The following is a 27,527-nucleotide window of genomic DNA, read 5'->3' on the forward strand; positions in this document are numbered from 1 at the left end:
CACTTTCTGATACTGACTCCCAGAGGTCCCCTAAACCTAATGACAATCCTTCATGGTGGACTGCAGCCAGTTCCCACCCACTGAAGTTCTAGGGGTGATGGCATGTCCATGGACTCCAGATTCCTGTATCCAATTCTCTACTAACACCACAAACTCAGAAGGTACAAAACCAAGCTGTTGATCTTCCCCCAAAAACCCACTGCTCCTGCCCACTTTCCTATCTCCGGTAATGGCCTTTCCCTCCTTCCAGCTGCACAGGCGAATATCCTAGAACTCGCTTTTGACTCTTCTTTCTCTCATACCCCACACTGAATCCATCAGCAAATCCCAATAGCTCTACCTTCAAAATATATCTATAGTCCAACCACTTCTCACCACCTCCACTGCTGCCACTCTCATCCAAGCCCCATCGTCTCCACCTGGATTACGGCAGTGGTCTAACTCTTCTCTCTGCTTCTGTCCTTGCCTCCTCCAAGTCTGTTCTCAACAGAGAAGCCACAGTGACTGTATCAAACATAAGCTAATAACAGAAAAACAATAGAGAAAATCAATAAAACCAAAGTTGGCAGAAAAATTGACAAGCCTTTGGCTAAACTGACCAAGAAAAAAGGAGAGAAGACTCAAATTACTAAAATCAAGAAAAAAAGGGGACATTACTACCAATTTTACAGAAATTAAAAAGATTATAAGGGAATACTATGAACAATTGTATGCCAACAAATTAAACAACCTAGATGAAATGTACAAATTCCTAGAAAGTTGCAAACTACCGAAACTGACTTAAAAAGAAATAAAAGTCTTAACTGACCTACAACAAATAAATATTGAGTCAGTAATCAAAAAACTTCCCACAAACAAAAGCCCAGAAACAGATGGCTTCACTGGTGAATTCTACCAAACATCTAAAGATGAATTAACACAAATCCTTCACAAACTCTTCCAAAACGTAGAAGAGGAAGAAACACTTGTCAACTCATTCTATGAGGCCTTTACCCGGATACCAAAACCAGACAAAGACATCACAATATTCCTTACGAATATAGATGCAAAACTCGTCAACAAAATACTAGCAAGCTGAATTCAGCAACACCTAAAAATAATTACACACCATAACCAAGAAAGGACTGATTCCAGGAATGCAAGTTTAGTTAAACACACAAATATCAATCAATGTAATACACCATATTAATAAAATAAAGGACACCCACATGATTACCTCAACAGATGCAGAAAACATAAGCCAGATCTCCCACTCCTCAGCACAAAACCCCATCTCACTTTCAGCAAAAACCAGTTCCATCTGATGCCCACAAAGCCCACATGATCTGGTCCCCATCACCTCTCTGGCCTCATCTCCCTCTCTCCTTTCACTTCATACTAACCACAGTGTCCTTCTCGCTGTTTTTTTTTTGTGTGTGTGAGGAAGATCAGCCCTGAGCTAACATCCATGCTAATCCTTCTCCTTTTGCTGAGGAAGACCAGCCCTGAGCTAACATCCATTGCCAATCTTCCTCCTTTTTTTCTTCCCCAAAGCCCCAGAAGATAGTTGTATGTCATAGCTGCACATCCTTCCAGTTGCTGTATGTGGGACGTGGCCTCAGCATGGCTGGAGAAGCGGTGCGTCGGTGTGCGCCCGGGATCCGAACCCGGGCCGCCAGTAGTGGAGCGCGCGCACTTAACCGCTAAGCCACGGGGCTGGCCCCTGGCTGTTTCTGAAACCCACCAGGTACACTCCTGCTTCACAGCCTTTATGGTTGCTGTTCCCTCTGCCTGGAACTCTGTTCCCCTAAATATCCACATAATTCACTCCTTCACCTCCTCACCTGTTGGGCTTGACTCAACAACCACCTTCTCCATGAGGCCTCTCTGGTCACAATACGTAAAATTGCAGCCCTCTCCCCCCAACACCCACACACTCCCTATCTCCCTTCTCCACTCTATTTGTCCTAAGCTTTTATTATCATTTGAAATTTTGTGAATTTTACTTATACATCTTGCCTGTTGACTGTCTCCCCAACTAGAATGTGAGATCCCTAAGGACAGAGATATTTCAGTCTGTTTTATCCACTGCTATATCTGCGGCATTTAAACTAGCATGCCACTTTATAGGCTCTCAACAAATACTTGCTGAATAAATGAATGACTGCAAATAGGTGGTCACTGAACCACACTCAGCAAGCAGTGATCACCCCCACCCCACCCCAAGGGCCTGACACTGTGCTTTGGGCTGAGAAACATCAGAACCAACCAGGCCCAGCTGGGAGAGGAGTCAGAGCATAAGTAACCATGACCCAAGGAAGACAGTGCTGAGAACGGAGGATGGGGAGAGGGTCAGGCCTAGCAATCAGAGAAGGCTCCACAGAGAGATGGTGCTCCAGCCGGCCCATGAAGGCCCAGTACAATTCAGGCATATGGAAGGGATTGGGGGAGAGGGAACAGAGGGAGGGCCGGGATGTGGGAAGCATGGGGCATGTCCTGGGAATCAGGAGGGACCCTACATGGAGGACTACATGCGGGATAAGGCTACCTAGGTTTCAGGGCAGTTCATGAGGGGCTTTGAATGCCAGGGTGAGAAGCTGCACTGAGTTCCAGAGGCACCAAGGAGCCATGCAAGGCTTTTGAGCAGGGAAGGTCTGTGGTGTCACTCTGGCAGTGTGGCAAGAACAGATTGTGGTGGGTGAGCAGGAAGGGAAGGAGACCAGGGAGGTGGCTCCTGGAACAGCCTTGGAGAAAGACGGCAAGGCATGAGCCAGGAGAGGACAGAGGGGGCTGAGAGAAGAGGTAAGTTTGGAGGTGTTAAGAGTTTTATGATTAGTGTTGGTGTGGGCGGGGGGAGGATCTAGAGTCCAAATCTCAAGTCAGAACGTCCAGGCAGACCTTAGAGGCACAGACAGAGCCATGGAGGTGGGGATCTTTTCATGCGGTCCGGAAGGAACCGCACCACTTCTGGAAGGCTGGAGTTCTGGCGGCAGGGGCTCAGCGCCGCTGGGTATCATGCCAGGCCCAAACACGAGCAGCAGGGAGGAGCGGCTTCCCCGCACTGGAGGATGGACGCATCCCGGCCCCGCCCACCTTCCTGCCCCTCAGTCCCTCACCCTGGGGCAGGCCTAGAGAAGACTTTCTCCAGCTGGCTTTGTCAGCCAAAGCGCAATGTCATTTCTAGATGAGCCATCCAGCTCTGGAGATGCGCCAGGCTGCAGAGGGGGGGACAGCTGTGTCCCCAAAACACAGCCAAGGAGCCACCTCCCAGAGCCAACCAAGACAGTGGCAGAAGCAGAGCTGGCAGGGGGTCCGCAGCCCCAGCCAAAGCAGGGACAGCCTTTGATGGGGCCTCCATCTGCCCGGCCTCAGCCTGCCCGCAGGGTCAGGCCCATTCAGCCCCCACCAGCTGGAGATGATGGCCCCAGTCACTCTTCTGCTCCCTCAGCCAATAAGCATTAAGGCACTGATTAGCGCCTAGTGTATGCCCAGCTCTGTTTCTCTCCCGTGGGGGTGACCAGGGTCAGTGAGGCATGAAGGACACAGATTTTGGAGTCTGCAGGGCTGAGTCTGAGTTTTGTCTGTTGCTGTCTCTGGTCCTCAGTTTTCCAATCTGTCAAGTGGGGTGAGAAAAACCCTTCCCCACGAGGGTGTCATAAGAACTAAATAAGAACAGGCGCAGAAGGGAACACTAACAGGACTCTATTCTCCAGGAATTTCAGCTGAAGCCCAACCAAGGCTGAGGACTCGGGTGGGAGGCACCCGCACCTTCAGAGAGGCTTTAGACATACCCTCAGGGCTTGGAGAGAGAAACGGAACTGACTTGTGCAGCCCCCAGCTTGTAGAGAAGAAGGCTGGAGACTCAGGCCGGGAGGATTTATTTGAAGAGTGAGAAAGCTGAGTGAGGGGCTTCTGGCGACCCACCCACAGAGAGGCCAGTGCCCGAGGAAGGAGACTGGCCTTTCTCCCTGGCTGGACGCTGGCAAAATGCTGAGCCTCCTGCACCAGGGCCACCCAAGGGGCATCCTTGCCGCATCTGCAAGCATGTCACCTGGGAGCGGTGGGAGTGGCTGCACCTCTTGAGCTCATCCAGGGGTCAAACGGACACCAAGGGGAGACAGGCTTGAGGGTCAGGACAGGGAGCCCCACAGGCGCCTGCCCGGGGAGACAGGGTCCAGCAAGAGGGGCCTGGAAGGGCAACACCTGAAGAGGAGCGGAGGGGAGCAGTGAGAGGACAGAGGTGATGATGTCACCTGCATCAGGGAATAGGGCAATGCAGAAGCCAAGGCCAGAGGCCCAAAAAACTCACAAAAGTGCCCCCAAGAGAGGAGTCAGCCAGCACCCGGGCATCTGCCAAACGGAGGGCACCGACAGCAAAAACAACCCCGGACACGAGGAATGCTTGGCCCATTTCCGGTCATCCTTCCTCGCCTGCCCAACCTTGGAGGGGTCAGGAACCCCAGGGAGGGGGGCGTCGGGATGAGGGATGGAAATGAACACGGAGAACCGAACCAACTAGAGCTGTCCTCTCCCTGATGCAATTTCTGGGCCTGGGTAGAAGCTTTTTTTTTGTTTAGAAGTAGAACCAAAGTTTTCATTTCAATGGACCAGGCTTTTTAGTTCATGAGTGTGACTGGAAAAGCTATGGGATCTGGTCATGGGTGGGAGACAACCCAAACTAGTAGGAGAACAATAAAGCTGTTATTGATCTGCTTTCCAAGGCCAGCCTGCTCAGCGAACCCCGCGCACGCATGCGAGGGCCTCCGTGTCCACAGTGATGGGTGCCCAGGGCCTTGCGACCGGGGAGGGACTGGGAAGGGGAGCTGGAACCCATCTTCCCATGATCAGTGGCCCCTTCCCATTCGGAGGAACAGACAGGGCTGGGGCTTTGGGGAGCCAGGGACGCTGCAGCACACTGGGATTCACGGGGTCTGGTCCCTGCCCTTCGGGCTCCCCGGCTATGGACACAGCCCCACCCACACACCATGGTGCCCGAGAGGACCCAAACAGGCACTCAGCCCAGGTGGGAACAGTGAATTCTCACGTGAGGATGGAGTAATCTGGAAAGGTTTTTGGAGGACGTGGCCTTTGAGTTGGGTCTTGCAGAAGGAGAAGGATTTCAGGATGCACAGAATAGGGGAATGGTGGCCCTGGCGGAGGGAATGGACGCAACCAAAGGCTGGCAGGTGTGGGGGCCTGTCGCTGGTACAGCCCGAGTGTGAGGTGCATGAAGGGATGTGATGGGATACGGTTCTGGAAGATGTGATATTATCACGATGGTCACCTTTAAAGCAGTGTCCACACCGACTATGGCCAACCTGGGCCTCGCTTTCCTCATCTGTAATCTGAGGAGAGTTACCCTATTTCGCCTCAGGCTCACAATATGTCCTGGGAATAAATGAGTCCCATTATCTCCAATCAAAGCATTAACCAGGAGCTCAGAGGGCACACTTTAGAGTCAGAAAGGCTTAAGCTCATCCCGGTTCTGCCCCTTCCCAGCTGTAACTCTTGGTGAGCCTCAGTTTACTTATCTGTAAAATGGGGGTAAGAAGCTGCACCTAGAAGGATGATCCACACAATGTACGTAAGGACCTGGCACAGTGTAATCCCATATGAACAGCAGTGCCCTACCCGCCCCGCCCTACCCCACCCCACCTCCACAGGGCCCTCACTTACATAGGAGACCGAGAAGGTGGTTGGGGCCAGGACCAGAGCCAGGTAGAGGCAGGGGGCTGCGGCAAGCAGGCTGGAGGCACAGATGAGGGGCTCAGCCCGCAGGTTGACTCTCTTGTACCTCCTCGAAACCTCTGCTCCCAGGATGACCCCAACGATGCCTGTCACGACAGTCAGTGCCCCAAAAATCAGGCTGATGGGAAAGAACAGAGAGGGGTTGGTCAGCCGGGTGGGGTCAGGATGGGGGTCCAGCCACCTGCCCCTGGTGCATGATCTGATACCTACAGGGAATGTGGCTGCGGGCCCCTTCCCCTCCCTCCTAACCAATGCTCCTGGGTCCTCTGGACTCTGATCAAGGACCACGTACCTCTCCTGCCCTCCCCCATCCCCTTTCCCATCTCACCCTTGGGAAGCCACTGGCCATGCGGGTGATCTGCCCAGTACCCCAGCACCCCAGTTCCCAGCCTGCCTCATCTCCAGCGACCTTCTCTAACCTCTTACCACCCAACACTGTCCCCCTCAGAAATCTTAATTCTACCGTCCCACTCTGGCCCCAACCTCCTCGCCTTCTAGCCACCAATACTAACGGGAATGGAGGCAAGTGATCATTTATTTATTGAGCTCCTGTGATCCCCTTCCCTTTTATCTGGCATTGTGCACACCTCCCTCCTTGAACCTCATCCTTCCACTCTCTGTCTGTGAACTCCTCTCAAGCAGCCCCCTCCCAACTTCACTACCTTCCCCACCTACTCCTAGACCCACCTCAACTCCTCTTGGCGCGTCTTGCACCTCCCTCCTGTGGAAACCTGTCCCTCCAGGACAACCTCCATATAGGTTCCCAGAGGGTACTTTCTAAAATATAGATTTGACCACACTCCTGCCCACCACCTGCCCAAAATTCTCCACCAGCTTTCAACCACGCACTAGATTTGGTGCCAACTCATTGTGGCATTCACGGCCCTTGATGATCTGACCCTGGCTGACCTCAACCCCAACCCCCAGCTCCATTCTCCTCTGAACCCAGACTAGTTGCTGTCCCCACTTCATACTTTTATGCCTCTATCTGGACACCTTTCACTAGTTTTCCCACCTACTGAACTCCTACTCATCCTTCAAGACCCATCACAAATATCCTCTCTTTGGAGATGCCTTCCCGTGTCCCTTTGCTGATTCCTCCACCGCCTTCAGTTCCTATAGCACCTTCTGTGTCTCTATCATCAAAGCCAATCACGGGCCTGTGAATTCCTGGAGGACAGAGACCAGGTTTGGTTTACTTTCTTGACTCTGTGCTAGGAGCAGAGAACCCGGAATACAAGAGATTTGTGTTGAGCAAATGAGCTCATGGATCCATCCCAGAATTCCCAGGGAGACAGATGAAGAAGGCAAGCCTGAGAAAGGTTAAAACCAAGATTACCCAGCTGGTAAGCGACAGAGACAGGATTTGAATAAACATCTTCACCCTCCTGGTCCATCCTCCTCTCCCAAGCCTCCTTTGAAAGGAGCTCAGAGGGATGCTGAGACTGACCAGCGTGAACTCTGGAAAACACAGATGTAACCTGGACCTTTCCAGCCCCTCGTTAGCTCCCTGTCATCCGGAGGGCAGGCTCCCGGCCAGCACTGCAGGACTGGCCCCTGCTGACCTGTATAACCTCCCCTCTCTTCTCCCTCACTCACTCAGCACAAATAACCTGAGTTCTCCAAACTCACCGGATGCTTTCCACCTTCCTCACCTTGGCCCACGCTGTTCCCTTGGCCTGCATCTCCATTGCCTCCACCCGCCCTTCTCCACCTGGCCAGCATCCCTTCCCAGACCCAAACATTTCTAGAAGTGTGGGATGGCCAGGCACCCTGCTATTACCTCCATGGCTCCCACCAAGATGTAAGAACATGACAGATGCAAGACTGTGGTTACTGACAAATGGAGTGTCACAAAAACCCACGTTTCCTCTAAATAACTTCTGTGAAATGTCCATCCCACAGGATGAGGAACTAATACGTTTATTCCCCTGCCCCATCCACTTGGTTTATAGGAGAGAGTGTAGAGCCCAGAGAGGGCAGGGACCTGCCCGAGGTCACACAGTCCCTCAACAGCAGACCCAGGGCCTTCTGGCCCTCTGCCCACCAGACGAAGCATGCGTGTCCCTAGGCAGCTTAAAGGTGCTCACCGAACCTTCCCAGCCTTCCAAGCTGTGCAAGACTCCAGCTCAGCCCAGTCAAGTGACCCCCAATCCCGGATGAATGCTACCCGCCTCTGAGTCCTGGTCTGAGCCGGCCTTGGCAGGTTCTTGAGACCTTTGTGAGACTTAGGATTGATTATCCAGACAGGCAATGTAGACAGGGCCCCTCACCGGCTCCTGAGCAGGAGGTGTGGCCAGAAGACACAGCCAGCCACCAAGTCCCGCCACCCCCACAAGGCCTGCCCAGAATCAGACTCTCATAGCCAAGGGGGTCCTTAAAAGCCTGCTAGTTCGAGCAAGTAGTCAAGACAAAGAAATAAAAGGGGGGGGGGGCCGCCCAGTGGCGCAGCGGTGAAGTGCACAAGCTCCACTGAGGCAGCCCAGGGTTCACAGGTTCGGATCCCGGGCGTGCAGCAACGCACTGCTTGTCAAGCCATGCTGTGGCGGCGTCCCATATAAAGTGGAGGAAGATGGGCACGGATGTTAGCCCAGGGCCAGTCTTCCTCAGCAAAAAGAGGAGGATTGGCAGATGTTAGCTCAGGGCTAGTCTTCTTCACAAAATAAATAAATAAATAAATAAAAGGGATCCAAATTGGAAAGGAAGAAATAAAACTGTCACTATGTGCAAGTGACATGATTTTATATATAGAAAACCCTAAAGAATCCACCAAAAAACTATTAGAAATAATAAATGAATATAATAAAGTTGCAGGGTACAACATCAACATAAAAAGAATCAGTTGCATTTCTGTGCACTAACAATGAACTAGTAGAAGGAGAAATCAAGAATACAATTCCATTTACAATTGCAACGAACAGAATAAAATACCTAGCAGGCCGGCCCCGTGGCTTAGCGGTTAAGTGTGCGCGCTCTGCTGCTGGCGGCCCGGGTTCAGATCCCGAGTGTGCACCGATGCACCGCTCCTCCGGCCATGCTGAGGCCGCGTCCCACATACAGCAACTAGAAGGATGTGCAGCTATGACATACAACTATCTACTGGGGCTTCGGGGGAAAAAATAAATAAATAAATATTTTTTAAAAAAAGAATAAAATACCTAGGAATATATTTAACCAAGGAGATGAAAGACCTGTACACCGAAAACTATGACATTGTTGAAAGAAATCAAAGACACAAAGAAATGGAAGGATATTCCATGCTCACGGATTGGAAGAATTAACATAGTTAAAATGTCCATATTACCTAAAGCAATCTACAGATTCAATACAATCCCAATCAGAATCCCAATGACATTCTTCACAGAAATGGAACAAAGAATCCTAAAATTTATATGGAACAACAAAAGACCCCGAATAGCTAAAGCAATCCTGAGAAAAAAGAACAAAGCTGGAGGCATCACAATCCCTGGTTTCAAAGTATACTGCAAAGCTATAGTAACCAAAACAGCATGGTACTGGCAGAAAAACAGACACACAGATCTATGGAACAGAATCGAGAGGCCAGAAATAAACCCACACATCTATGAACAGCTATTTTCAACAAGGAAGCTAAGAACATACAATGGAGAAAGGAAAGTCTCTTAAATAAGTGGTGTTGGGAAAACTGGACAGCCACGTGCAAAAGAACGAAAGTAGACCATTATCTTACACCATCCACAAAAATTAACTCAAAATGGATTAAAGACTTAAAGGTAAGACCTGAAACCATAAAACTCCTAGAAGAAAACATAGGCAGCATGCTCTTTGACCCGGGTCTTAATTTCTTTCTGGATCTATTTCCTCAGACAAGGGAAACAAAAGAAAAAATAAACAAATGGGACTACGTCAAACTAAAAAGCTTCTGCACAGCAAAGGAAACCATCAACAAAACAAAAAGACAACCTACCAATTGGGAGACAATATCTGATAAGGTATTAATATCTAAAATATATAAAGAACTCATACAACTAAACAAGAAAAAAAACAAACTACTCGATTAAAAAATGAGAAGAGGATCTGAATAGACATTTTTCCAAAGAAGACATACAGATGGACAACAGGCATATGCAAAGATGTTCAACATCACTAATTATTAGGAAAATACAAACCAAAACCACAACGACATATCACCTCAAGCCCATTGAATGGCCATTATTAAAAAGACAACAAATAACTAGCGATGGCGAGGATGTGAAGAAAAAGGAACCCTCGTACGCTGCTGGTGGGAATGCAGATTGGTGCAGCCACTATGGAAAACAGTATGGAGATTTCTCAAAAAATTAAAAATAGAACTACCATATGATCCAGCTATCCCCCTTCTGGGTATTTATCCAAAGAACAGGAAAACACTAATTTGAAACAATAAATGCACCCCTATGTTCATTGCAGCGTTATTCACAATAGCCAAGACTTTGGAAACAACGTAACTGCCCATCAACGGATGAGTGGATAAAGAAGATGTGGTATATGTGTACAATGGAATACTACTCATCCATTAAAAAAAAGATGAAATCTTGTCATTTGCAACAAGATGGATGGACCTTGATTAAGCAAAATAAGTCAAAATAAGCAAAATAAGTCAGACAGAGAAAGACAAATGCCATATGATTTCACTCATATGTGGAAGATAAACACATAGATAAGGAGAACAGATTGGTGGTTACCAGAGCGGAAGGAGGGTGGGAGGAGGGTTAAGAGGGTAAAGGGCACATTTGTAAGGTGACAGATGGCAACTAGACTTTTGGTGGTGAATATGATGTAGTGTATACAGAAGTCAAAATATAATGATGTACACCTGAAATTTATATAATGTTATAAACCAATGTTACCTCAATTTAAAAAAAAGCCTGCAGGGGCCGGCCCCGTGGCTTAGCGGTTAAGTGCACGAGCTCCGCTACTGGCAGCCCGGGTTCAGATCCTGGGCGCGCACCGATGCACTGCTTCTCCGGCCACGCTGAGGCCACGTCCCACATACAGCAACTAGAAGGATGTGCAGCTATGACACACAACTATCTACTGGGGCTTTGAGGAGAAAAAAGGATGAGGATTGGCAATAGATGTTAGCTCAGAGCCGGTCTTCCTCAGCGAAAAGAGGAGGATTAGCAGGGCTGTTAGCTCAGGGCTGATCTTCCTCACAAAAAAAAAAAAAGAGGGCCGGCCCCGTGGCTTAGCGGTTAAGTGCGCACGCTCCACTGCTGGCGGCCCGGGGTTCGGATCCTGGGCGCGCACCGACGCACCGCTTCTCCGGCCATGCTGAGGCCGTGTCCCACATACAGCAACTAGAAGGATGTGCAGCTATGACATACAACTATCTGCTGGGGCTTTGGGGGGAAAAATAAATAAATAAAAAATTATAAAAAAAAAAAAAGAAAGAAAGAAAAAAAAATAAAACTTAAAAAAAAAAAAAAAAATGCCTGCAAGTTCTACACTGATCCTCTGTACAACAGCCCTAGCAAGCATCTGTCCGACTCTTACTTACATGCCCCCAGGGGTGGGAAGCTCATTACTGCCCCCCTGCAGCCCCTTCCATCTGGGCCAGCTCTGAGTGTTGAAAGTTCTCCCTCTGGCAGAGCTGGAATCCTGCGTCCTGCAGCTTCCTGCCCCCGCCCCACCCTTACCTTGGGGTTTATCCTAACCAAGGAGAGTGTATTAATAGCTGAGGTCTGTGCAGAACTCCAACACCGGGACCTCCTACCCACTCTGTGGTAGGCTAAATAATAGCCCCCCAAGATGTCTACGTCCCAGTGTCTAGAACCCGTGAATGTTAACCTTATATGGCGAAATAGACCCTATCGAGGTGATTAAATTAAGGATCTTGAGATGGGAAGATTATCCTCCATTATTCAGGTGGGCCCTAAATGCAGTCACAAGTGTGCTATAAGAGGGACGCAGACGGAGATTTGAGACAGAAGAGGAGAAGGCAATGTGACAATGGATGTAGAGGTTGGAGTGATCCAGCCACAAGCCAAAGAATGCCAGCGGCCACCGTAAGCTGGAATAGGCTCCCCTGGAGCCTCCAGAGGGAGTGTGGCCCAGCCGAACTTGATTTTGGCCCAGTGAAACCATTCTGGACTTCTGGCCTCCGGAACTATGAGGAAATAAATTTCTGTTATTTTAAGCTACAGGGTTTGTGATCATTTGTTACACAAGTTGAGTTAGAGGCAGAGGCTGAAGCTAAGCAAACGGGAACTGACCAGTCAGGAATACACACCCACTTAAGGCCTGATGTGAAATCTAGTCCTGTTTTTTTTCCCCAATTTTTCAAGCTGCTGTGGGACTTTTAGGACTCAGTCTGTGCCTCCTGGGAGATAAGAATCTAGCTGTAGAGCCAAGACAAACATCACCTACTCATTTGATGCATTCATTCCTGCACTCACTGGATGCTTTCCCTGAGCACCCACTATGTGCCAGAAAGCCAATCCCAGCTCAGTGGGGAGATGTTCAAGTCAATTAATAGGAACAGGGAGTCTCCAGAGGCAACAGGACATGCAGCTCAGGAGCACCAGCTTTGGAGTCAGAGGGATTTGAATCCTGGCTCTGCTATTTGTTAGCTGTGTGACCTTGGACAAGTTACTTAACCTCTCTGATCTTTCATCTCCTCATTTGTAATACAGGAATAATAGAGTTTATTATTATAAAACCTCAGAAGGTTTTTCACGTAAAATGCTTAGCATAGGGCCTTAACTAAAGCTTAAGAAGTAACAATGAGAAAAGAGAAGGGAGCTACGGGCAGAGGGCACAGCTTGGGCAAAGGCACAGACAAGTGAGAGGGCATGGAATATTCTGGGAATTACATGAAGCTCTCCCTGAGCGTCAGGGAGTGAGGTGGAGGCAAGAGAGGAGGCTGGGGAGAAGGAAGTAGGCAGCGGAGAACTGGTGTCACTGAGGCCTCAGGGAGCATGGGGCTCCAGGGAAGAGCACGCGGCCTGAGGAACACTGAGGAGCCCAGGGGGCAGGATCAGCGAGGAGGAGGGGACCACGGGGAGACTGAGAAGCATCAAGCGGAGAGGAGGAAACGGGATTGAGGGTTTCGAGGAGGAGGAAATAGCAGGTAAGAAAGGATTGCGATGTGTCCCCTCAATCAGGAGGTCACTGAGTCCTTGGCGAATGGGCTCAAAGGTGGTGGGGACAGGAGCCCAGTAGGGCGTGCAGGGCGGGGGGGGGGGGGGACATTCCCCGAGGGAATGGCAGAGTGCCTGCCTGCTGTGTGACTCTGCTATCCACCCTCCACACCCTCCCAGCAGCTTTCCCAGGACTCTCAGTGTCCCCAGTGAGGCAGAGAACAAACGAATGCAGGTGTAAAATCCCCGAGCCAGGTAAGTAGAGGCATGCCCATGCCTTAATTTGCTCTCTGTAAAATGGGATGACCTCATAGAAGACACTATGGGTCCCTCTGAAGGAAGGTTGCCTAAGACTCCCATCATCCCACAGGCTCCACAGAAGCCTCACCCCCCTCCAGTGCCTTCTGGACCCCGCAGCAGCCCCAAGAGTGGGAAGACAGGGACTGGGGCCCAGAGAGGACAGGGGAGCTGCCTATGGCCGCCCGGGATGGCAGGAGCTCAGCCAGAGCCCGAACAAGCCCTCCTGCCTGCCGGCTGGGCCCCAAGCCTGGCGTCTTCACAGAGCACTGTGTGCCCAGAGAGACTGAGTTTGGGGGCTCAGAACCTCCTGAGAACTTCCCCACCAAGAGCCCCCCAGACCCGGGCCGGGAGCCCCGGGCTCCCAGAGGCCCCTCACCTGTCCTGGCTGCTGCATGGCTCCTGGAAGCAGGGCTGCTGCAGCCCATGCACCACACGGGCCTCGAACAGAAACTTGGGGGCCCAGAAGCCCAGAGCTCCAGTCACAAAGGCCATGGCTGTCACTCCAAGAGTCGACCACAGAAAACTCCAGCTGCAAGAGAAAACCCCCTGGCTGAAGCCGGGAGAGAGCTGGGGCTGCAGGGGCCTGCCTGCTCCTGACGGCTGCCTCCCCACGCCGGGGCACTCAGGTCACCCGGGCACTCAGGCAGGCTCCAGCCCCTGGACCCTTCGGGCATTCTCTAAGAACCCCGCACATCTCACCTCCACACCTGTGCCTTCCTCCCTCCTCTCTGCAGAGCCAACTCTTCCCATCCTGGAAGGCCCAAATTCAACATCACATTCTCCAAGGGACGGTCCCTGCTGCCCCCACCTTCCTCCGAGTGCCCTCCACTGGTCTCGTGGCTCCATAACAAAGAGAGTCAGGTCCTGTCTGTGCCCCACATTTCAGTAAATCATGAGGCCTGGGAGTGCAGTGGACTTCTGTCTGCCTCATCAACCACGCCTGGGAGAGAGGATGGATACGCTCCCAGGAGGCTTGGAGAGGGGAGTCATTAATTCCCAGCACCCTCCCGACAACCCCGGGAAGCGGGCAGGCTGGAGAATTATGTCCGTTGAATAAATGAGGGAAGTGAGGCTCCAAGTCTCAGGTCACTCAGGGATAAGGCAGGGGCAGAGCCAGGCGGGAGCTCATGCCGCCTCCCTCCCTCTCTCCTTCCCTCCCTCCCGGCTCCTAGTCCATCACATGGCAAGGCAAAGGGGGTAGCCAAGTGAGGGAAGGCATCTCAGTTGCTGAGTGGGAGCTCAGAGGAGGAAGAGGGTTGTGAACAGTGGGACAGTCAGGGAGGGCTCCCTGGAGGTGGCGAGAGGGAGGTCAGTGATGCTGGGGCAAACAGAGGGGTTTTGGGTGGCACATAGGGAGGATCAGGGACACTCACTTTCTGCCCAGGTATCTGACGTCCTCACACCAGCTGCTCCTCAGGCCCCCCATGGCCACCTCCCCCTGCTTCTCAGCAGCGCCCCGGGGCGGGTCTGGAACCAGCACGATAAGCAGGATCAAGGCCATGGCTTCCAGGCAGGGCATGACCTGGGGACAGGAGGGTCTAGGAAACTCAGGGTCACACACTCCTGCGACCCCGGAGATCCTGGGGGGTTACTGACCTCTGTGGTCCAGGCTCTTAGGATGCTCTGCGCCCTGGCGGGGGCAGAGGGGGCTCATTTCCTGGGTGCTGGTTACACACAAAGCTTGACAGACAACTGTTTCTCACCCCATCACCCCTGAGAGCACAGCCTCTCTGGGGAGTGGGGTCCTCTGGGATTTGATTTAATCCCTGTCTGTCCAGCACAGACACTGCTCTCTTGGGATCAGTGAGCCCGACGTGGTTGAGCACTGGAGCCCTGACGACGCTGGCCCTGACTCCTGAGCACGTGCTGCCCCATAACTGTCCTCTTTCCGGGCCCACACCTCCTCCTGCCTCCCAGCCCTGCCCCAGTATCTTTCCACCCCTTGTCTCATGAATCCTCCAGATCCCATAAGCACTACTCCCCCTACTTTACAGATAGGCAAAGTGAGGCTCTGAAGACGGAGGTGACTTGCTCGAGGTCACACAGCTAGCAACTGAGCAGCTGAGATTTGAACCAGGGCCGCAACTTCCATCGTCCACGTTCCACATGAGGCCCCAAATGTCTGAAGCTGCTGACCCCTGACCACCCCACAGGGTGCAGGTACCGTGCCAAGTGGCTAAGGCCACTGGAGGCTGGAAAGTCCCTGCCGGCCCAGGGGGAAAGTGGAGGAAAGAAAAGGAAGCTGGACTCACTCGGAGGGCCCAGTGCCAGCTTCCAGTCAGCGCCGTCACAGCCGACCCCAGCACGTAGCCCAGACCACTGCAACAGAGGAGCAGGGACGTGGGCGGTGAGGGCAGGGAGGCGGGCCCAAGGCCCCAAGGCCCGCCTGAGCCGGGGTGCCCCCACCCCAGGGAGCTGGCTCTCTGAAGCCCATAGTCCTTTCCCTGGGAGCAGTGAGCCACGTGAGGCCCAGATGTCCACTGCCCTTGGTCAAGTCACCGGTGACCTCTGGCTCCCGGCCCATCCTCAGCACCACTGTCCACTGTCTCCCTATACGAGGACCCCCTGCCCTCTCTCCCAACGCCCAGCCCCTCCTGAGTCAGGTGACTTCAGGAAACCCGGGTCAGAGCTCAGGGGCCTGGCTGCAGACCCCACTCTGTCCTTCCCGCTGCGGGGGGCCCGGCCGGCCCTAACGCACTTCCCTGCCTCGCCTCCCAGAGCCGGCCCTCCCTGTGCAGGCCTCTCTGCCACGCTGCTCTTTGTCACCCCTTCCGGGAGTCTACTAGCATGCGGGGAGCATCTTTATCATCTCTAGTCCTCACACAGCCCATCGGTGGTGCTATTGCCCCCATTTACAGATGAGGAAACTGAGGATCAGAGAGGCAAAGTGACACGGTGTGGGAAAGGTACAGTTGGGATGCAGATCCCAGCCTCCTAGTCTGATGTCTCCTACCCCCAGCCCAGCTCCGGTTCTGACTCCTTTGGGCCTCAGTTTACCACCCAGGGAAGTGGGTCCAGGGTGATACCAACCTTCCAACAGGGATGAAGATGTAGAAGATGGCCAGCACCCGGATCCGCTGGTCCCTCACGAACAGGTCGCCCAGGATGGTGGGCGCAATGGTGGAGTAGCTTGCTGTGCCAATGCCCACGGCTCCCCGGGACAGGAAGAAGAGCCAGGAATACTGGGCAAGCCAGCACAAGACCAGGGTGAGTTCCAGAAATCACCCACGGGGCAAGGGACCCGAGGACTTGTCAGAGGGGCTGAGGGCACCTGGTGACACGTGCCCCCAGGGGAGGAAGAGGGCATCCGGGCTACAAACACCTCACTATCTTCCCAGCCCAGGTTCCCCAAATCACATGGGTGCCCCCCGATGGCGCCTGCAGCCACCGCCTGCCCCCATGCCCGAGGAGCCCTTGTCCTGGGCATCGCCTTTGCCAACGAGGCCAGTTCTCCCAGACAGTAGCTGTTACCCCAACCCCGCCCCCAGCACAGGAGGAAATGAAGCCACGGGCAGCAGCGGGGGGGTGCAAGAGAGGAAGGCTCCTGTTAAGAAAGTCTAACGGGGGCCGGCCCCGTGGCTTAGCGGTTAAGTGCGCGCTCTCCACTGCTGGCGGCCCGGGTTCGGATCCCAGGCGTGCACCGACGCACCGCTTCTCTGGCCATGCTGAGGCCGCGTCCCACATACAGCAGCTAGAAGGATGTGCAGCTATGACATACAACTATCTACTAGGGCTTTGGGGGAAAAATAAAATTAAAAAAAAAAAAAAGAAAGTCTAACGGGCTCCTCTCTGAGCCCTGGAAGGCAACCCCTGAGCCAGCCTGGAGCCTGGAAGGGAGCACAGGCAGCTGCACCCCGCTCTGATGGGACTGGATCAGGGAGGAAGCAGGTGAGGGAAGGTCCCCTGGGGCCTGTGCAAGGGTGAGGGCACCTACCCGGGGGGAGATGAAGGAGCTGGAGAGGCCTGCTCCGGACCAGAGCAGGATCCCAAAGCTCAGCGTGGCTTTGCGGCTGTGTCGGTCGCCCAGGTAGCCAAACACGGGTGCAGACAGCAGCAGGCAGCCGATGAAGACTGGAGGAGACAGGCAAGGGGCAGCATGCATCCCCCTACAAGGGTGGGTGGGCAGACGGGCCCAGCAGGCCCCCAGAAAGGCCCTGGCTCAGACGCAACAAGCTGGCACCTTGGCAGTGGGTCGAGGCCAGAAGGAGGTGAACCCCTCCCTGCCTAACACATAACCCACTGCCCAGAGTCAGGGGACTGGGACGTGGGGGATGGGGGGGTGGGCCTGGGCTCAAATCCCGTGTCTGCTACCTGCTCACTGTGCAGCCTTGGGCTACTAACTCCACCTCTCTGAGCATCACCCCAACACTGGAGAAGTCAACACACCCTCTGATGCTGTGTAAAGGTGAAACAGATGTGAACATGCAGCCTGGCACGGAGCTGCCAGTGCTTGGTGCCTGCCAGTGCCCTGTCTGTAAGAGCACGCCTGCCCGCTGTGAGCCTGACGTTGGGACTGGCCTGATTTTGCTCTCACACCCCTGCTGCGGGTAGGGGGTGGAGGAGGGGAGGGAGGTCTGCCTGGGCCTGCTTTTAGCAGATGAGCAGGGTTTAGAATGAGCCCAGTGATTCCTGGAGCCTGGAAAAGGGTTGGTTTTCCTAAGTAGGTAATACCTTCCCCTGACGTTGTCAGTTGCATTTATCCCATTTTTAAAAGTAAACCCTTATGAATTGGCGACTGGATTAATGAATACGTTTGTTATTCTGTGAAGACAAAGAAACCGCCACGTTTTTGCCTGACGATACCACACGGTTAGGTACCCTCACTGCTTCTGTTCCTTAAATGAAATCGCCGCCACCCTCCGAGGAGGGTGTGTCCGCTGCCAAAGAGAGCTGGCAGGTGGCAGGGGACAGCCTGGACCCTCCTCCACCCGGTCCCCCCATCCAAGAGCCTCAGGCTTTGGAGGGCCCCGCCCAGTGTCTGGGTCTCCAGTCATTGAGCACGGATGATTGACATTTCTTCAGCCCAATGAGTGTCCAGATTGGGCCCGGGTCAGGTTCCAGTCCCTCCCACTCTCCCCTGACTCGCTTGAATATTGGGTTGAGCCAGACGCAATTGCGGAAATTAGGCCAGTTTTGACCTACAAAAACGGCAATTTAATATGGTTCGACCTAATACTCCACAGAGAATGGTCTTTGGTGTCAATGGCATTTAAAATTTTAATAGCTACTGGCAAAATAGGCCTCCGAAAAGGCTGTATCAGTTTACGCTTGCATAGAAGCCTGTGCCAGCACCCTTGCTGACACTTATGATCAATCATTTTATTGTCGTTCATCTAATGCTTGCAAAACAAATGTCTCTGATGTTTTAATCTGCGTTGTCTTTATTCCCAGTGAGGCTGAGCAGCAATTCCTGGGCTCGCATCCTCTGCTCATTTTCCTATTGGGCGCTTTGTTGTTTGGAAATAATTTCTCCCCATGCTTTACATTTGTATTAAGGATTTAAAATGCAAATTCTGGGATTGAACTACCCGGGCTCATATCCTGACCCCACCACTTCCTAGCTGTGTGACCTTGGGCAAATTCCTTAACTCTCCTGTTCTGCTTTCATCAACTATACAATGAGATAGTCATAGTACTTCCCTCACCAGGTTATTAAGAGGATTAAATAAAATAAATTATATAAAAGGTAGTGACTGGCTTTGTGTAAACGCCCAAGTGTTATCTATTATTTTAACTACTTGCATCTATAGTTTCAATCACCATCATACAGAAGAGTTCAGCTCTGATGTAGTCAAATTTATCAATCTTCTTCCAGGGAGGCTGTTTCCTGCCTTGTTAATGCAGATCTTCACCCAAAGGTTATAAAAATATTTCCCGAATCTTCTAATACTTTTATGAGATTTGGGGCAGGGATCCTTTACGGGATATAAACACCTTAAACCTGCAGATGCCCTGGGATGGAGACCCCTGCCCCCAAGGGAAAGGCAGGCATGCCTTCATTCCTAGCATCTCCAAATTCAAATCATTTCTGTGATGGGGTGGGGTGATTAAGGAGCATGGAGTTAAGAGGACTCTCCAGGCAGCTGCCTGAATTTGAATCCCAGCTTTGTCACTTACTAGCTACGTGACCTTCAGCAAGCCCCACAGCCTCTCTGTGCCTCAGGTTCATCATCTGTATAATGGGCATAATAATTATACCTGCCTCCTGGGATTGTTTTGAAGATTAAGTGAGCTAATATTATAAAGCACTTAGAATCGTGCCTGGCACGTGGTAAAGGCCACATTCGTGTTCTTTGTAAATGTTATTAATCAATTAGCTAACTCCAGCAGCCTCTCTGTTCCATGGGTGGGGAAGTCTGACCACTGCTTCCTTCCACCCTCTACCCCACTCTTAGAGCTCTTAAGCCCTCTCTTAGTCATCAGCTTCCTCCATTCTGCAGCCCTGTGGACAGACAGCAGGGAGGGTCTTAGGGCCGTTGCACAAGACCCAGAATGGTGGAAAGACTCACCTGAGGTCACCAGAGGCAAGCCTGGCCATCAGGCCCTTTCCACGCATCTGTTTTTGTGTGTGTGTGTGAGAGGAAGATCAACCTGAGCTAACATCCATGCCAATCCTCCTCTTTTTGCTGAGGAAGACTGGCCCTGGGATAACATCAGTGCCCATCTTCCTCTACTTTATATGGGGCACCGCCACAGCATGGCTTGACAAGCAATGCATTGGTGTGCACCCAGGATCCGAAGCCCAGGCCGCCAAAGCGGAGCGCATGCCCTTAACCACTACACCACCAGGCCGGGCCCACCCCCCACACACACAAAGAGATGTGTGTGTGTGAGAGGAAGATTAGCCCTGACCTAACATCTATTGCCAAGCCTCCTCTTTTTGCTGAGGAAGATTGGCCCTGGGCTAACATCTGTGCCCATCTTCCTGTACTTCATATGGGACGCCGCCACAGCATGGCTTGACAAGTGATGCCTCAGTGGGCGCCTGGGATCTGAACCTGTGATCCCCAGGCTGCCGAAGTGGAGCGCACGAACTTAACTGCTACGCCACCGGGCCGGCCCCTCCACACATCTTTTCAGGATGCTTCTGCAGAGATGACCCTCCCCTTCACCTACTCCCAAACACACGCTCACACATATCCCCACTACACACTCACACGTCCACATGCACACGTTCACATACTCTCTCTCTCTCTCTCATATACACACAAACTTCTCCCTCCACGGCATCTCACTTATCAGGGGCCTTGTAGTAATAATCCCATTCACCATGGTAAGAACCAGGGAAGGGACATGTTGACTTAACTACCATTGTCTGTTTATAACCTACAAGGTTGTGGGTACCGAGCCGAGACAGTCTCACTCTGGCTACAAATACAACTGGAAGATCAGCATTGGCTGCGGGCCTCAGCCCCAAGGCAGGAGCAATTGGAAAAGACCCCCAGTCTAAAGCAGGGTCTGCTAACTCTTTTGCCTCTTAAAGAAGTTTATAGAACTATGTACCCCTTCCTGCATTCCCAGCTGACATTTAAAACGTTTCTATTGTAAGTTTAAATAGTTGCAAAGGATGTGATTTCCAACACTATTGTACGTTTTTAGGTATATTTTCATCCAAATCCTTGGAACGGCAGATCGAGTTCATTCAGTTTATGGGAAATGTCCGCTGTAGGGTCTGATGAGCAAAACCTGTCCTTAGCTGCCAAATCCATCAGACAGACCAGCCTGGCTGTCTGTAAGAAAGATGTTAAAATGTTGGCTTCATTTTTTTATTGAAATAAATGGGTTGACACCCATACCTGAGACAACCATCTCACTTCTGAATTCTAAATCGTAGATAAATAGTAGACTGTCACACACCATCGGAACAGCTAGATAAGGCTTGGCGCCCTGCCATGGGCTTGTGGCTGGGAGGAAACACCTCCAGTGGGTTTCTGCTGGCGCTCCCTCTGCTTTGTTCCCAGGGCCTCCCCAGCAGAAGCCAAACATCCCCAAGGGGTCCCTCTGGCTGGCACCCTGGAGCTTTTTACACCCAGGGCAGTGCACCATAGTAAAACTCAGAATGGGAGAGAGGTGTATGTTCCTGCTTAAAATGATGGCAGGTGATTATTAAACGGGATGTGGGAAAGGAGAACCGAGGCTTGTTCTCAGGCAGATCCATCTTAGGAAAGAAATACATGGCCTTGAGGATCTGTAAAGAGATGCTCTCAAGACTCTGCTCATGTAGCCCCTGGAAAGTTCTTCTGTGTCCCCAGGGTCCCCGTACCACAGTGTGAGAGCCTCATTCCAAGGCGTGGAGATGGACTATTAGGATGGGGGAGGGGCCTGCGGAGAGGAAGCACGCACGTGCTAGTCACAGGTTGGGTGTGTGCACACAGGTGTATCCTGAGTTGTGACAGTGTGTGCACACACATGGCTATGTGTGTGTCCGTGTGTGTGCCACCATCCAGGCACCCACAGGGGAAACTTAGTGCCTCATGACCCCAACCGCCCCCACCTTGGAACGGGACATGTGGCTGCTCCTCGCTGCTGGACTGTGGCTCTGTGGGCCCACACCCCCTCTGAGCCCATGGCAGGGTATGTGTCTGTGTCTGTGTGTGTCCTGGTGGTCAGATTGCTCAGGTCTGTGAGAGGAAAGCATGTGTCAGGATTCCTCAGCCCTGGCTGCTTTTCCGGTCCCCAGCTGAGCTGAGAAAACGTGAAAGGATGAGTGACCAACCCCACAGCCATGATCCGAAGCTCAGGAGCCTTTCCAGCTCCTCCCCCTCTGCTCCTTCCGCAGCCCCTGTTCTCAAACCCAAAGGGGCTGTTCAAGCACGAGGTCTCAGCCAGAGCCATCTCCTTCTCCCACCCGGACTGTCCCTCACACCCGAACACCACCCATCCTCAGTGCTCACTCCTCTGTGCCAGGGGCACAGCCTGGCCCCCATCTCCCAGCAGCTGCAGCTGGGCCCAGAACAGGACCCGCTGAAAGACCCCACTCCAGCTTGAGCCCAGGGCCCCAGCTCCAGGCCCGGGACACCCTCCTTACCCGTCTGAAGCAAACCAGCATTGCCGTCACTGATCTGGAAAAACTTCTGCACATCCAGCAGCACTCCTGTGGACAGACGGACAGCGCTCAGGAAATGGGAAGTGGCCCTGCAGGCCTCTAAAGGCAGCTGCCTCGCGTTTGGGACAGGGCCACCACTTACCCACACCGCACAGGGCGTGGCACCCGGGCCCACTGTTCTCTTCCCCTCTCTCCCACGCATGCGTACAACCACACACACGCACAGATACAGGAGCCAGCACACACAGGTGAGTGCACATCAAACACACACAGAAACACACATCCCGAAGGCACAGACATACACACGTGTTCATACACAAGCACGCACCCCCAGCCACAGACACACAGTCATGCAGACACACAGACATGTGGCTCCACATACGCACATACAAACAGGCACACCCAGAGAAACAGCCTCACAGAGGCACAGATGTATATGCACACACAGGAGCCTGCACTCCACAGGCGTGTAAGCCCAGTCTCGTACACCCAGACACACATATACACTGAGATGTACACATAAAGACACTCCCACAGGCACGCACGCATGTGCACACATGCGTCACAGTCAGAGTGACTGGCAGCTCCCTATTGATGCACGGTGCATAGCCATTCACTTAGACTCCAGCCTAAATAGCCATTCACTTAGACCCTGGGATTGTGCAACACAGCAGCCCTGCTCGTGTGCAAATTCCAGACATTCATAGGCGTACATATACACGCGTGAGCATGTACATGCAAAGACATGTGTGCCCAGGCCTGCACACGTGCATGCACAAGCCTGTTCCTCCAGAGGCATGAACACACAGACATGGGAGTGCACTTAAGAGCTTCACAGGCAGGTCCCCATGAGGTCCGACCATGACCCCACCTCCCTGAGGGCAGCAGGCTCTTGCCCTGGGGGCAGCTGGGTCTCTGAAGCCCCTCCAGGATCTTGCTAGGCCATGGGCTGGTGCAGTGGGTGCTCAGCCCAATGCAGAGAGAGGAAGCGGGCCCCAAGACCCCGGGCTCTGTTCCCTGAAATCCCCCCAGCCCCTTGGTGATAGTTCAGAAAGAGTTAGTCAGGATCAAGGCACCTGCTCGTCTGAGCTGGGAGGCTCTGGCCCCGTCATTATCAGGAACAGTCATCACTCTCCCTGAATTACGGGATGGCCAAGGCCCAGGCCCTGAGCTGGACACTTGCAATTGTGGCCCTAAGAGGTGGGGACTGTCATTGTCCCCATTATGCAGATGAGGAAACAGAGGCTCCAGCCTCCCACGATTGTGCAGCTGGAATTGGAGCTGGCACTAGAGTCCCAGCCAGAGGCAGCTCACCCTACCACCCGGGGTGACAGAAGAGAGCAGAAGGCCCCAGATGGGGCCCTGCAGAAATGCCCACATGGTGGGGAAGAAAGCCCCACATCTACTCCCCCAAGACCCGCCAGCAGGCAAAGACAGATCAAAGGAGCAGAGAAGCGAAGGAAGAGATGTTTGTTTAGATACTGACTTTGGGCCCAGTCGCCACAGCATCCAGGCCCACCACCCTGCATGTCTTTCCTTCCTTTTAATATTTGTAATTACACTAATAAGATATATTCGTTGGAGAGAAAAAAACAGACAACACAGATAAGCAAAGTAAATAGCCACATAAAAATTCTCTACAGTCGCACTCTTCTTCCATTCCAGGAAGGGCTCGTGCCCTCGTTTTGTCTGCTCCTGGCTCCTCCCAAGCCTGTGGCGCTCTGGGGGCAGCCCGGGGCCAGGTGTGGCCCCAGCCTCGTTTTTCACCTTTAAGCTGTCACTCTGGCCTCCCGAAGAGCTGCTTCCCACACAAGAATTCTCATTGCCCTGAGAATGGCTGCCCCCAGCCGTCCCCAGCACGCAACGTGGTTTCACTTCTCCTGCCTCCTCTGTACAGCCAGAGGAAGTCCCAACAGGGATGGGGCCTCAGGCAGGCAGGACTCAGGGTCTGACGGCCCGGCCAGGGGCCTCCCAGGGCGAGTGGCCAGAGAGCAGGGACCCAGCCAGAGGGGCTCAAAGAGCTCCACACTCACAATTGCCCGCTCCCCTCTGTCTCTTGCTGCCTCCCCTCCTCTTCATGCCCGCCACCCACACTCCAACCCAGGCCTCCTCAGCTTTGGCCTAATCCATTGCAGGAGCTCTGAATTGACCTCCCCATCTCATTTGCCTCCATCAGGGCCTCAAATCTGATTATTAGTCCCTCCCTTAAAAAATGTTTCCATAGCTCCCCTTTGCCTCGGCAGAGAGTCCAAGCTCCCAGCCTGGCACCCAAGAAGCCTATGATTTGGCCCCAAACACCCTTTTAGAATAGCTTCCTACTTCCTTCCCCCTCTCCATCCCTGATCAGAGCATGCACTTTCACCCCATGTGCCTTGGCTCACGCTGACCCCTCTCTCTGAAGGCCCATGCCTCACCCCATTCCTGCCTTGTCAAATTTCTCGGCCTTCAAGGCCCAAACTAAATTCCCCTCCTCCATGAATTCTGCCGGAACCCTCAGTCACTCGTCCTGGGGCTGCCCCTCTGAGTCTCACCCCACTCTGTTCTGTCTTAGAGCTACTGGTACATGTGTTCTGTGTCCCTCTGAGCTCCTCAAAGACGGACACCGGGGGCCGGCCCCGTGGCTTAGGAGTTAAGTGCGCGCGCTTAGCTGCTGGCGGCCGGGGTTCAGATCCCGGGCGCGCACCGACGCACCGCTTCTCCGGCCATGCTGAGGCCGCGTCCCACATACAGCAACTAGAAGGATGTGCAGCTATGACATACAACTATGTACTGGGGCTTTGGGGGAAAAAAAAAAAGGAGGAGGATTGGCGATATATGTTAGCTCAGAGCCGGTCTTCCTCAGCAAAAAGAGGAGGATTAGCGTGGATGTTAGCTCAGGGCTGATCTTCCTCACAAAAAAAAAAAAAAAAAAAGACGGACACTGGGTCTGGTGCTGTCTGCAACCCTCTGAGTCCCATTCATTCCACAGCTGCTTCTGGTGTGCCAGGCTGGTAGCTGATGAATCAATATCCTGGCCCCAGCGATGCCTGGCCACTGCAGGTGCCCCCTCAGAGCTCCACAGGCTGGTCTGTGCCTCCCTCGCCTGGCCACATCTCTCTGCCTTGCAGGATCCCTGTTAATGAGCTTCTCCCTCTGCCCCATGAGATTGTCATTCCTGAGTTCAGGAACTACAAGATTGACTGCCCCTCCCCTGGGTCCCCAAGGCCCACCAGAGGATCTTGCCCACAGTTAGTGCTCAGTCAATCTTGAATGAATCAGTGATGAAGAGAGAAAAGAAGGTTGAACCTTGAATGAATGAATGAATGAATGAGTAAATGAGTGAGTGACAAGAAGACAGAGCAGAAGCCTGGTGTCTGCAGGAAGGAAGGCAGAATGTGGAAGGTTTGCACGCAGCCTGCTGTCCCGGAAACACCCAGCAAGCTATTTCTTGCTTGGGAGCTGGGCCAGGCTGCCCTATCTTCCATAACCTTACCCCGGCATTCCACCCAGAACCTCCGGGCCTTTGCCTGAAGGCTGGTCCTCCCTGCTGTGCTCACCCACCCGTTGTGCACCCACACCCATGTGCACACTCTTAGTTTGGGGCGGCACTGGGAGCTCAATCGGCCTTCCCCGCGTCAGGCATGGCTGAAAACACCTCCAGGGGTGAGAACAGCAGGGATGCGCTGCACAGGAAGAAAGTTTGCAGGACGGAAGGCCACGAGGGATACGCAACGCCAGCCGGTAGCAGAGCAGCCAGTGAGGGGATGAGCAGGTGCTGCCCAGGATGCCCGTCTGCTTCCTCACCTGCGATGATGAACCAGTTCATGTAGTTCAGGAGGTTGATGTAGCAGAGCACCGCAGCGGCCACATTAGCTCTCCAGCGGGGCAGGATCCAGGGGGCGGGCATGGCCGAAGGGGGGCACTGACCTGAGCCTGAGGGCCCAGAGCACCCGCCTGGCCCTGGGGAACGGCCCTGAGGCCCCTCTGCCCCAGGCACCCGGCGCTCCGCGGACATGCCCGCACCCTCGCCAGCCTGCAGCTGCTGGCCCAGGACGAGTGCCGAAGCGAAGACACATGGGCTCTGCACCGAGAGCTCACTTCCTGTGGGCTCCCAGCCTCTCAACCTCAAAGCAGCTGCCTTAACTGCTTGGCATCTTATCACAGGTTCCTGATGAGCCCACCACAGCCTCGCTGGTGAGATTTCACCATCCCCAGTCTCCAAGCACTGCTAAGGGGGAAGACAGCTCCCAGCCCCCCGACCCTGGGTGACTGGACAGTACCGTGCCCTTGGTCGAGCCTGCGGCTACAGTGGCTGCGATGAGGAAGAGAAGCTTCTCAGGACAGGAAACGAGATGGGTCTCCAGAGTCTTGCTCACTGTGAGAGGGTCTGGCTGCCCACACGAGAGGTGGGCTGTGAACGAAGAAGGGACTCGAGCTCGGGTCAAATCAGGAGGGCTGAGTATTGGCCAGGAGGGCAGCACTGGACTGGACTGTAAGTGAAGGCTAGCACCCACTCCTGTCTAATGCCCTACCTGGAGAAACAAGGATGCCCGAGGGACTGCCTACAGGAAGACAGCCCGGGCAAAACTCACCAATGGAAGCAAAATCCAGGGGGGAGTTTTTGATGGGGGGCAAGATATTGGCGTGGTCCTCAAGTGTCTCTTTGTGTATTGTTTACTAGTAGTGGGAGGTAGGGGGAGAGTAACTATACAGTAGAAGAATCAAGCAACATCTTGACCAAAGGATTAGAATAGCATCATCAATGAGGTACAGTGAGCACCTGAGCAGGCCACAATATCGTCTAGGCAGGATTCCGGCCAGGAATGCACGACCGGATCTAATCACGTGGAAACATCAGACAAACTCAAATTGAAGGACACTATTTTTTTTAATAGACTTTATTTTTTAGAGCAGTTTTAGGTTCACAGCAAAATTGAGGGGAAGGTACAGAGAGCTCCCATACACTCCCTGCTCCTACACATGCACAGACTCCCCATTATCAATGTCCCCACCAGAGTGGGACATTTGTTATAATCGATGAACTTCTTTGACACATTATTACCACCAAAGTCCATCGTTTACATTAGAGTTCACTCTTGGTGTTGTACATTCTATGGGTTTGGACAAATGTATGACATATATCCACCATTATAGTAGCATACAGAGTAGTTTCATTGCCCTAAAAATCCTCGATGGTCCACCTATTCATCCCTCTCTCCCCTCAACCCTTGGAAACCCCTGATCTTTTTACTGTCTCCTCAGTTTTGACTTTTCCAGAATGTCATATTTGAATCGTAGAGTATGCAGTCTTTCAGATTAGTTTCTTTCATTTACTAATAGGCATTTAAGGTTCCTCCAGGTCTTTTAATGGCTTG

The 27,527-nt window shown here is 52.8% G+C and overlaps 1 protein-coding gene across 2 annotated transcripts in view; it reads right to left on the bottom strand.

The window, feature by feature from the left end:
• SPNS3 (SPNS lysolipid transporter 3, sphingosine-1-phosphate (putative)) overlaps window positions 1–26,352 on the bottom strand; it is a 46,890-nt gene extending 20,538 nt beyond the window's left edge. Inside the window, exons 1-8 of one of the 2 annotated variants that reach the window (XM_058560026.1) lie at window positions 25,957–26,352; window positions 22,156–22,221; window positions 17,062–17,198; window positions 16,158–16,309; window positions 15,380–15,446; window positions 14,501–14,649; window positions 13,504–13,656; window positions 5,656–5,845 (exon numbers count right to left, since the gene is read on the bottom strand). In XM_058560026.1, coding sequence (XP_058416009.1) covers window positions 5,656–5,845; window positions 13,504–13,656; window positions 14,501–14,649; window positions 15,380–15,446; window positions 16,158–16,309; window positions 17,062–17,198; window positions 22,156–22,221; window positions 25,957–26,167 — 1,125 coding nt within the window. In that variant the 5' untranslated portion in view covers window positions 26,168–26,352. The remainder of the gene's footprint in view (window positions 1–5,655; window positions 5,846–13,503; window positions 13,657–14,500; window positions 14,650–15,379; window positions 15,447–16,157; window positions 16,310–17,061; window positions 17,199–22,155; window positions 22,222–25,956) is intronic. The other variant, XM_058560025.1, reaches the window with a different exon arrangement.
• Between the last annotated feature and the right edge of the window lie 1,175 nt (window positions 26,353–27,527).

Source organism: Diceros bicornis, chromosome 18 (genome assembly GCF_020826845.1).
Source record: "Diceros bicornis minor isolate mBicDic1 chromosome 18, mDicBic1.mat.cur, whole genome shotgun sequence".
NCBI lineage: Eukaryota > Metazoa > Chordata > Mammalia > Perissodactyla > Rhinocerotidae > Diceros > Diceros bicornis.